The sequence below is a fragment of the Anomaloglossus baeobatrachus genome, chromosome 11 (assembly GCF_048569485.1).
Source record: "Anomaloglossus baeobatrachus isolate aAnoBae1 chromosome 11, aAnoBae1.hap1, whole genome shotgun sequence".
NCBI classification, from domain to species: domain Eukaryota; kingdom Metazoa; phylum Chordata; class Amphibia; order Anura; family Aromobatidae; genus Anomaloglossus; species Anomaloglossus baeobatrachus.
In genome coordinates, this window is record NC_134363.1 from 56579042 (window position 1) to 56590850 (window position 11809).

The following is an 11809-nucleotide window of genomic DNA, read 5'->3' on the forward strand; positions in this document are numbered from 1 at the left end:
TCACTAGTTACGTGCACCCAAGCATGGTAGTGTAAACTTTGTTGGCACATTTCTCATCAGAGTGAAGAATACATTTCCAATATTCACAGAATTTGTATCTTAGATGGCTTTTAATTAGTAAGGTATATTCTGAAATTAGGAAATATGAGAAAAATGTAGCGTGAGACGAGCTAGCCGCCGGTGTTCAGTATGTTTCAGCACACTTAGATAGTGACTGAAGGTGGGTATATGTTGTTGTAAATGGGTTATTTTGTTGTGCAAGGTTATGTTGAATATTTCCATTATCATACTAACTTGTCTTTTTTTCTTTTTGCTCCTTTTTTTTCTCTACTGCTTTTTTTATTTTGACTCTTTAGTTTTCGTCCGGTGCTACCAGTTTCCTACGTTCAGTCAGAGCTGGCCTTCGAAAGTGAGGAGGAATGCCAGAGTTTCCTGGCTTCCCTGTCTCTTACGTATTCAGGGAACGACAGCAGCAAGATTGACTGCAAGCAAAGCTTAGCAGTCTTGCCTAACTTCTAAACCAGGCTTTTCCTACCAATGTGTTACGACACATGATAAAAGCTCACACTGTGTGTGCACGTGAATTTCCAGATATCTCTAGTGGATCTGTTTGTTCCGTATCGAATACCTCTGGATCAGAGGGTGCAGGCTAAGACCGGGCTTCCCAAAAACAAGGCTTTAGTTGGGTTTCTCTGTTTTGCCAGAATGTCAGCAGTTGAAAGTGCCGCATCGGCCGTTGGTAATTTCCTGTGTTCTGTGGACTGACTTACTATCTCTCTCTCAAATATGTGTGTGTATATATATTTATATATATATATATCACCTTTAACATGAAATTACCAACCAAATCGGCAAGAAGAAATGTTTTGTTAACGGGTGTTCTGAATTTCTTCGGTGACTGGGAAAATACAGATGTCTTCTACAGATCTGCATTGTATTTCGACATTTGTATATCCTTTGTGTTCAGACCACTTGTCAGCAGTAAGGAAGCGCCGCCTGTCTTCTTTACTGTGACTACAATATTTAGATGTACTGGCTTTTTCGTAAGCTATGTGAATATTTTGTGAATAGATTTTACATTTCAAAGTGGGTAAAAGGGATATTAATTTTTTTCTTTTTTTTTTGTACGTGATTTATTGTTAAAACTGTTACATTTTTTTTTTTTTTTGAAAATCCTTATTATCAGAAACTAACGATGTCTCAGTTTCTTTTCTCTCTTTATCTCACGTGCACAAAGCCTCTGTCCATACGCCGCACAAGACACCGCACCTATGTGGCTCTGGGGAGAAGGCACCAAACACAGGAAAAGTCAACTCAAAAGATTGGGAGAAGTGATGCAAAGTTCCAGAAACAAACAAAATAAAAAAAGAGACTTTCTAATGTAAAGAACTTTAACATCTAACAAGTTTACTATCCTGAGAAAGAAGCTTATGATAAATTTTAAAGTAGAAGAAAATCCTCCTCCTTTCATCAATGGAATCGCTGCTGCTGGAACCTGTGAGATGTGTTTGTACCATTACTCATTCATTTAAGAATTCCCCCCCCCCTTTTTATTTTCTTCTTTTTCTTTTCTACCCTCTTTCCCTTGCTGGATTAGTATAATTTATCAGGTAAATATTAGGTAATAGCTATGTGAACCTTCTTTCTCCACTTTTTTTCTTTCACTGATTCTTCTATTGTTTTTTTTTTCTTTCCTCTTTTCTCCACCCACCTTTATTCCCTCTTCCTTTTTTTTAATTTTTATTCTATTCTCCCATTTCGAGGATGTAATTGTGAGAAAATGTGCAATATTGAGCAGTTGTCACCAGTTGCTCCTTTCTTTGCAGATGTTTGTTTTTAATTTTCCTTTCTCCCTCCAATAAATATATTTTTGAGTTGCACAAGGCTTTTGTGGTTTTCTTCTTTAAAAACTCGTCAAAGGCAGAAAATGAACTCATGTAGATGCTTTGGTTGTTGCAGTTTAAGGGAAAATGCACACGTCAAAATTGGTGATCTGTTGCAGAAATTTTCTTCAGCGCTCTATTGGGAGACCCAGACGATTGGGGTATAGCTACTGCCCTCTGGAGGCCACACAAAGCACTACATCAAAAGTGCAAGGCCCCTCCCCCTCTGGCTATACCCCCCCCGTGGTATCACGGGTTCTCCAGTTTTAGCTTTGTGTGCGAAGGAGGTCAGACATTCCATGCATAGCTCCACAGATTTTAGTCAGCAGTAGCTGCTGACTATTTCGGATGGAAGAAAAGAGGACACATATAGTGTCCCCAGCATGCTCCCTTCTCACCCCTGGATGGTGTTGTAAGGTTGAGGTACCTATTGCTGGTACAGGGCTGGAGCCTGACATGCTGTTTTCCTTCCACATCCCCTGGTAGGGCTCTGTGGAAGTGGGATCCTGCCGGCCTCTCAGCTCTGACGCCGGGCTCCATCCACAGACCCATTAGAACCTGATGGATTCGGAGCAGGAGTACGATCAGGGACAGGCCCTGCATCATACAGGTACTCTGTGTCCCCGGCAGGCACAGACACACTCCGGGCTGGCTGGGTGTTGTAGTGCGCCGGGGACCGCAACGTTGGAGTTAGTGTCCCTACAGATTACTGGGGGATTTTTTGTGTATGGGAACGCAGCGCCGACCCCCTCTGGACCGGGCGGCGCTGCTGTGACTTGTGGTGCGCCGGGGATCCGCCGTCCGCGCTTTTACGGCGGCGGCGGTTATAAATTGAGTCCCCGGCTTTTTGGGCCTAGGACGCCGGCAGCTCCGATTCGTTCCCGCCCCCACCCTGTCATTCAGGGTAGGGGAGAGACGCTGTTCGCTAGCAGCGACGAGGGCTGGAGCCTGATTTACATGCTCCAGCCCTCTCACTTGGCACAGAGGGAAGCAGGCTTCCCGCTCTTAGCCAGGAACGCCCAGGGCCCGCCCCCCTTCTCTCTCAGACGCCGGCAGCCATTACATGCAGTCTGGCTGGAGGAAGGACGCAAGGCTCTGGGAGACCTGGACTAGGGGCTATCTGGCGACCACACACCCGCTTTTTAAGCGGGCGGTAAGCGATTTGTCTGTGCTGGTCTCTCTAGTGCCTCACGGTGTATCGGTGTACTGTGTAGGATATAGAGATATTGTATTTCTTGCACTGTGAGGTCGCTTCTGGCTGCATCTCCCAGATCACTCTGTGGAAGCAGCAACATGCCATCCTCAAAACGCAAGGCTGCCAAGGCCAGGGCTGTGTGTACTGCGTGTGCTGCATGTGGGGCTAATCTACCAGCAGGCTCCCATTGTGTGCAATGCTCCGACCCGGTGCTGCTTCGCCAGCCGGAGTCAGGAGGGGTAGTGACCCAGGCTGAGACGCTTGTAAGTTCTGCCCCGGTGACAGGGACAGACTTTGCAGTTTTTGCTGATAATATGTCTATGTCTATGGCAAAAATCCTTGAAACCTTGCAATCTATGCATGGGGCTCAGTCTATGGACACGGCGAGGCCTCTGTCCTCAGGTCCCCCTCACTTGGAATTAATCCAGCCCACAGGGGGGTCCCCGGCTTCACAGGCCGAGGATTATGACTCAGATGATAGCCCCAGCCACCCTAAGCGAGCTCGCTGGGAAAGACCCTCGACGTCATCACACTGCTCAGGGTCTCAGCGCAATCAGTCTCCCTGTTATGTGTCTGATGAGAGTGATCAGGAATCCATTCCTGGAACCCCTCTCAACCTGGATACCCCTGATGGGGATGCCATGGTAAACGACCTTATCTCAGCCATCAATAGGCTGTTGGATATTTCTCCCCCAGCCCCTTCAGCAGAAGAGGCGGCTGCGGAGCAGGAGAAGTTTCGTTTCCTTTATCCCAAGCGTAAATTGAGTGCTTTGTTGGATCACGCTGACTTCAGAGAATCAATCCAGAAGCACGACGCTCACCCAGAAAGGCGTTTCTCTAAACGATCTAAAGATACGCGTTTCCCTTTCCCTCCTGAGGTGGTCAAGCGCTGGACACAGTGTCCAAAGGTAGACCCCCCGATTTCCAAACTCGCAGCTAGGTCCATAGTTGCAGTGGAGGATGGCGCTTCACTTAAAGATGCCAATGACAGACAGATGGACCTTTGGTTAAAATCTGTCTATGAAGCTATCGGCGCGTCGTTTGCTCCGGCATTCGCAGCCGTATGGGCACTCCAGGCTATTTCAGCTGGCTTAGCAAAAGTGGATGCTATCATACATCCAGCAGTGCCGCAAGTGGCGCACCTTACCACGCAGATGTCGGCGTTTGCGTCTTACGCTATCAATGCGGTCCTAGAATCTACCAGTCGCACCTCAATGGCGTCCGCCAATTCGGTAGTTTTGCGCAGAGCCTTGTGGTTAAAGGACTGGAAAGCAGATGCTGGTTCCAAAAAATGTTTAACCAGTTTGCCTTTATCTAGAGATAGACTGTTTGGCGAGCCATTGGCTGATATCATTAAGCAGTCCAAGGGTAAAGACTCCTCTTTACCACAACCCAGAACAACCAAACCTCAGCAGAAAAAGTGGCAGCAGAGGGTTCAGTCCTTTCGAGGTTCGGGCAAGTCACCATTTACCTCGTCCAAAGGGACTCAGAGGACGCAAAGAAACTCAGATTCGTGGCGGGCTCACACGCGCCCCAAGAAAGCAAATGGAGGTACCGCTTCCAAAGCGGCTACCTCATGACTTCCAGCCCCCTCCCTCCGCATCGCCGGTCGGGGGCAGGCTCTCCCGCTTTTCCGGCATTTGGATGTCACAGGTCAAAGACCGGTGGGTGACGGACATTTTGTCTCGCGGGTACAGAATCGAGTTCAATTCTCGTCCTCCAGCTCGGTTCTTCAGAACCTCCCCACATCCAGACCGAGCAGATGCTCTGCTGCAGGCGGTGGACTCCCTAAGAGCGGAAGGAGTGGTGATCCCAGTCCCTCCTCAGGAACAAGGGCAAGGGTTTTACTCCAATCTCTTTGTGGTTCCAAAAAAGGACGGCTCGTTCCGTCCTGTTCTGGACCTAAAACGGCTCAACAAACATGTGCACGCCAGGAAGTTCCGGATGGAAACCCTGCGTTCTGTCATTGCCTCAATGTCCAGAGGAGACTTCCTTGCCTCAATAGACATCAAAGATGCTTATCTCCACGTGCCAATTGCTACAGAACATCAACGTTTTCTACGTTTTGTGATAGGAGACGACCATTTTCAGTTCGTAGCTCTGCCATTTGGTCTGGCGACAGCCCCACGGGTCTTCACCAAGGTCATGGCGGCGGTGGTAGCAGTCTTGCACTCTCAGGGACACTCGGTGATCCCTTACCTAGACGATTTATTGGTCAAAGCTCCCTCTCAAGAGGCATGTCAGCACAGCCTGAATGCTACGCTGGAGACCCTACAGTCTTTCGGATGGATCATCAACTTTCCAAAGTCGATCCTATCACCGACTCAATCACTAACGTATCTTGGCATGGAGTTTCATACTCTAGCAGCGATAGTGAAGCTTCCGCTGGACAAGCAGCGGTCACTACAGACAGGGGTGCAATCTCTTCTGCAGGGCCAGTTGCATCCCTTGCGGCGCCTCATGCATTTCCTAGGGAAGATGGTGGCAGCCATGGAAGCAGTTCCCTTTGCGCAGTTTCATCTGCGCCCACTTCAATGGGACATTCTCCGCCAATGGGACGGGAAGTCAACGTCCCTGGACAGGAAAGTCTCGCTTTCCCAGACGGCCAAGGACTCCCTACAATGGTGGCTCCTTCCCACCTCATTGTCTCAGGGAAGATCCTTCCTGCCCCCATCCTGGGCAGTAGTCACGACAGATGCGAGTCTGTCAGGGTGGGGAGCAGTATTTCTCCACCACAGGGCTCAGGGGACGTGGACTCCGCAGGAGTCCACCCTTCAGATCAATGTTCTGGAGATCAGAGCAGTGTATCTTGCTCTACTGGCCTTCCAACAGTGGCTGGAAGGAAAGCAGATCCGAATCCAATCGGACAACTCCACAGCGGTGGCATACATCAACCACCAAGGAGGGACGCGCAGTCGGCAAGCCTTCCAAGAAGTCCGGCGCATTCTAATGTGGGTGGAGGACAGAGCATCCACCATATCCGCGGTTCACATCCCAGGCGTAGAAAACTGGGAAGCAGACTTCCTCAGTCGCCAGGGCATGGACGCCGGGGAATGGTCCCTTCACCCGGACGTGTTTCAGGAAATCTGTCGCCGCTGGGGAGTGCCGGACGTCGACCTAATGGCATCCCGGCACAACAACAAGGTCCCGGCATTCATGGCGAGGTCGCGCGATCAAAGAGCTCTGGCGGCAGACGCCTTGGTTCAAGATTGGTCGCAGTTTCAGCTCCCATACGTGTTTCCGCCTCTGGCGCTCTTGCCCAGAGTGCTACGCAAGATCAGATCCGAGTGCAGCCGCATCATACTCGTCGCTCCAGACTGGCCGAGGAGGTCGTGGTATCCGGATCTGTGGCATCTCACGATCGGTCGACCGTGGTCACTGCCAGACCGACCAGACTTACTGTCCCAAGGGCCGTTTTTCCATCAGAATTCTGCGGCCCTGAACCTGACTGTGTGGCCATTGAGTCCTGGATCCTAGCATCTGCGGGATTATCTCAGGGAGTCGTTGCCACAATGAGACAAGCTAGAAAGTCGAATTCGGCTAAGATCTACCACAGAACGTGGAAGATTTTCTTGTCCTGGTGCTCTGCTCAGGGAGTGTCTCCCTGGCCATTTGCATTGCCCAAGTTTCTTTCCTTCCTGCAATCGGGGTTAGAAAAGGGCTTGTCGCTCAGCTCCCTTAAAGGGCAAGTTTCGGCACTATCCGTGTTTTTTCAGAAGCGTCTAGCACGTCTTTCTAAGGTGCGCACGTTCCTGCAGGGGGTCTGTCATATTGTGCCCCCGTACAAGCGGCCGTTAGATCCATGGGATCTGAACAGGGTACTAGTTGCTCTCCAGAAGCCGCCCTTCGAGCCTCTGAAGGAAGTTTCTTTTTCTCGGCTGTCACAGAAAGTGGCGTTTCTTGTTGCGATCACATCGCTTCGGCGAGTGTCTGAGCTGGCAGCTCTGTCATCCAAGGCTCCCTTCCTGGTCTTCCACCAGGACAAGGTAGTGCTGCGCCCTATTCCGGAGTTTCTCCCTAAGGTCGTATCCTCTTTTCATCTTAATCAGGATATATCCTTGCCTTCTTTTTGTCCTCATCCGGTTCACCGGTATGAAAAGGACTTACGTTTGCTAGATCTGGTGAGAGCACTCAGAATCTACATTTCTCGCACGGCGCCCATGCGCCGTGCCGATGCACTTTTTGTCCTTGTCGCTGGTCCGCGCAAGGGGTTGCAGGCTTCTAAAGCCACCCTGGCTCGATGGATCAAAGAACCAATTCTAGAGGCCTACCGTTCTGCGGGGCTTCCGGTTCCTTCAGGGCTAAAAGCCCACTCAACCAGAGCCGTGGGTGCGTCCTGGGCATTTCGTCACCAGGCTTCGGCTCAGCAGGTGTGCCAGGCAGCTACCTGGTCCAGTCTGCACACTTTCACCAAGCATTATCAGGTGCATACCTATGCTTCGGCGGATGCCAGCTTAGGTAGAAGAGTCCTGCAGGCGGCAGTGACACCCCCGTAGGGGAGGGCTGTTTTGCAGCTCTAACATGAGGTATTTCTTTACCCACCCAGGGACAGCTTTTGGACGTCCCAATCGTCTGGGTCTCCCAATAGAGCGCTGAAGAAGAAGGGAATTTTGTTACTTACCGTAAATTCCTTTTCTTCTAGCTCTTATTGGGAGACCCAGCACCCGCCCTGTTGTCCTTCGGGATGTTTTTTTGTGGTTTGCGGGTACACATGTTGTTCATGTTGAACGGTTTTTCAGTTCTCCGATGTTATTCGGAGTTAATTTGTTTAAACCAGTTATTGGCTTCCTCCTTCTTGCTTTGGCACTAAAACTGGAGAACCCGTGATACCACGGGGGGGGTATAGCCAGAGGGGGAGGGGCCTTGCACTTTTGATGTAGTGCTTTGTGTGGCCTCCAGAGGGCAGTAGCTATACCCCAATCGTCTGGGTCTCCCAATAAGAGCTAGAAGAAAAGGAATTTACGGTAAGTAACAAAATTCCCTTCTTCAAGAAATCTCCTGTGTATAAATTCTATGAGTTTTTTGTTTTATTTCCCATTTGTTTTAGGATGGCAGCCATTAAAAAAGTTGTCCGACCACAAAATCTCAGTTTTAAGCTAATCTATGCTGTTTTGTCATTTAAAACACCCCAGATTATTATAGTGTGTGTATATATATTTATTATTTCTTTGTCGCTCCATTGGGAGACCCAGACAATTAGGGTGTATAGCTTCTGCCTCCGGAGGCCACACAAAGTATTACACTTTAAAAAGTGTAACCCCTCCCCTCTGCCTATACACCCTCCCGTGGATCACGGGCTCCTCAGTTTTATGCTTTGTGTGGAAGGAGGCACACATCCACTCATGCATTCTCAACTTAGTTATGTCAGTTGGAAGAAAAGAGGGCCCCCACGGGGCCCCCGGCATGTTCCCTTCTCACCCCACTACGTCGGCGGTGTTGTTAAGGTTGAAGTACCCATTGCGGGTACAGAGGCTGGAGCCACATGCCGTCTCCTTCACCATCCCTTAAGCGGCTCTGGGAGAAGTGGGATCCTAAGCGGTCATCCATTTACTGGGACCGTGCTCCATCCGCAGCCCCTGTGGGAACCTGCCGGACCGGAGCCTCTTCAACCTCAGGGACCGAGCCCTGCAACTCAAAGGTACTGTGTCCCCATAGGGGACTGTGCAGGGATCGCACCTTCTTCCCGGAAGTCGCGGCGGCTGCTGAATTCAGGAGGCCGGTGGACTTCCGCGCCGACCGTGCCTGATTGTCGGGCACGGTCTCAAACTTAGTCCCCGGCTTCATCGCAGCCTAGTCGCAAAAATCCCGCCCCCGGGCCTGCCTGTCAGGGGTAAGGGCGGGATTACCGACCTGACGTCGGATGTGAGGGCTGGAGCATCCTGCATGTTTCCTCCCCCCTCACTGATCACTGTGGGGACCCCAGATTCCCGCACTTTGCTGGCGCCGCCCACGGCTCCACTCCTCCCCTGAGAGCTCCGGCAGCCATTTTTTGGCATTCTGCCGGTGGAGGATTCTCAGTGAACAGCTCTGCAGCTCCGGGGGATCCAAGGCAGGGAATCTGGAGGACACACTCCGCTCGTTAGCGGTCGGTAAGCCACACCGGTCACCCGGTGCTGGTCCCCCTAGGGTGCCGGATTAGATACGTTTATATCTATATCTATCTGTTCGGTGGGCTGTATACCCTTTCCCATATACCCTCAGTGATCGCTTTCCTAGGAGACAACAGCATGTCGTCCACAAGGAGCAAAGCTGCTAAGGCACAGGGTTTTTTTGCGGCCTGTACCTCTTGTGGGGCTATGTTACCTGCGGGTTCCACCTACCCTCACTGTGAGTAATGCTCGACCCCTGTTTCGCTTGCTCAGCCAGAGCCTCGGACACTGGTGGGCCCCTCGGCTCATGTAGACCCCCCTGCTCCCCCTCACCAGGCTGCAGGGACAGAGTTCGCCTCTTTTGCTGAGAAACTCTCTGAGTCACTTTCTCAATCCATGGCTCAGTCTATGGACAAATGGTCTTCTAAGCTGCTAGAGGCTTTGCAGTCCAGACCGGACCTTTCACAGGCCCCGGCCCCTGTTGGCTCGTCGCCTCCAGGCCCCTCTCGGTCCGCGCCACAGCGCGCTCATAGGTTGGCCCCTCGGCCTCAGGCGGAAGACTCCTGCCCGGACCGTAGTCCTAGACCGGCTAAGCGGCCTCGCTGGGACTCTTCCCCGACTTCCTCTCGCTGCTCGGGATCCCAGCTTGAGGACTCTCTGGAGGACGAGGCGGACGTCGCAGCTCAGGGCTCTGACCCTGACGTCGCCCTTAACCTTGATACACCTGAGGGGGACGCCTTAGTAAATGATCTTATCTCGTCCATCAACCAGGTGTTAGATCTCTCTCCCCCGCCTCTTCCTGTAGAGGAGTCGGCGTCTCAGCAGGAGAAACACCAGTTTCGGTTCCCCAAACGTACACGCAATACGTTTTTTGATCACTCTAACTTCAGGGACGCTGTCCAGAAGCCCAGAGCGGTCCCGGACAAGTGCTTTACTAAGCGCCTCACTGACACGCGTTACCCCTTCCCATCTGAAGTCGTTAAGGGTTGGGCTCACTGTCCTAAGGTGGATCCTCCAGTCTCAAGATTGGCGGCTAGATCCGTGGTGTCGGTTGCAGATGGCTCATCGCTAAAGGATGCCACTGACAGACAGATTGAGCTCCTGGTGAAGTCCATCTGAGGCCACGGGCGCGTCTTTTGCCCCGGCCTTTGCAGCCGTGTGGGCACTCCAAGCTATCTCGGCTTGTCTGACTGAGATTAATGCTGTCACACGTAATTCTGCTCCGCAAGTTGCGTCTTTGACCTCTCAGGCGTCAGCCTTTTCATCCTACGCCATGAACGCCGTCCTGGACTCTGCTAGCCGTACAGCTGTAGCATCCGCTAACTCTGTGGCAGTCCGCAGGGCCATGTGGCTGCGCGAATGATAGGCAGATTCGGCTTCCAAGAGGTTCTTAACTGGTTTGCCGTTTTCTGGCGACCGTTTGTTTGGCGAACGATTGGATGAGATTATTAAGGAATCCAAAGGAAAGGATTCCTCCTTACCCCAGGCCAAACCTAAGAGACCTCAACAGAGAAAGGTTCAATCGAGATTTCGGTCCTTTCGTCCCTCCGCCAAGTCCCAATCCTCTTCGTCCACCAGGCCGGAGAAAGGCCAGAGGAACTCCTATGCGTGGCGATCCAAGTCTCGCCCACAAAAGGCCGCAGGAGGCACTGCCTCCAAGACGGCTTCCTCATGACTCTCGGCCTTCCTGACCGCATCCTCGGTCGGTGGCAGGCTCTCCCGCTTTGGCGACGCCTGGTGGCCACATGTTCAAGACCGATGGGTGAGAGACATTCTGTCTCATGGTTACAGGATAGAGTTCAGCTCTCGTCCTGCGACTCGCTTCTTCAGAACTTCTCCGCCCCCCGCTCAGGCCGACGCACTTTTTCAGGCAGTAGCCGCTCTAAAGATGGAAGGAGTTGTGATCCCCGTTCCCCTTCAGGGACGTGGTCGCGGATGGTGCGAAAAAAGGACGGGTCATTCCGTCCCGTTCTGGACCTCAAGCTACTCAACAGACGTGAGAACCAGACGGTTCCGGATGGAATCTCTCCGCTCGGTCATCGCCTCAATGTCACAAGGAGTCTTCCTAGCATCGATCGACATCAAGGATGCTTATCTCCATGTACCGATCGCACCCGAGCATCAACGTTTCCTGCGTTTCGCCATCGGGGACGAACACCTTCAGTTCGTGGCATTGCCTTTCGGCTTGGCGACAGCACCACGGGTTTTCACCTAAGTCATGGCATCCGTTGTGGCGGTCCTGCATTCTCAGGGCCACTCAGTGATTCCCTACTTGGACGATCTCCTAGTTAGGGCGCCGTCTCGGGTGGCGTGTCAACAAAGTCTATCTGTCGCTCTGGCGACTCTCCAGCGGTTCGGGTGGATCATCAACTTCCCGAAATCCAAGTTGACACCGACCCAATCACTGACGTACCTTGAGATGGAGTTTCATACCCAGCAAGCGTTAGTCAAGCTTCCGAGCGACAAACAGCTTTCTCTGCAGGCAGGGGTGCAATCCCTTCTTCGGAGTCAGTCACACCCCTTAAGGCGCCTCATGCACTTCCTGGGGAAGATGGTGGCAGCTATAGAGGCAGTCCCGTTCGCGCAATTCCATCTTCGGCCACTCCAATGGGACATTCTCCGCAAATGGGACAGGAGTTCGG

The 11809-nt window shown here is 51.7% G+C and overlaps 1 protein-coding gene across 2 annotated transcripts in view; it reads left to right on the forward strand.

The window, feature by feature from the left end:
* The window catches only part of LENG8 (leukocyte receptor cluster member 8), a 161486-nt gene extending 159603 nt beyond the window's left edge, over positions 1–1883 (forward strand). For both annotated transcript variants that reach the window (XM_075327596.1, XM_075327597.1), the window contains exon 16: positions 357–1883. In XM_075327596.1, the coding sequence (XP_075183711.1) occupies positions 357–519 (163 nt within the window). In that variant the 3' untranslated portion in view covers positions 520–1883. The remainder of the gene's footprint in view (positions 1–356) is intronic.
* Positions 1884–11809: the final 9926 nt, after the last annotated feature.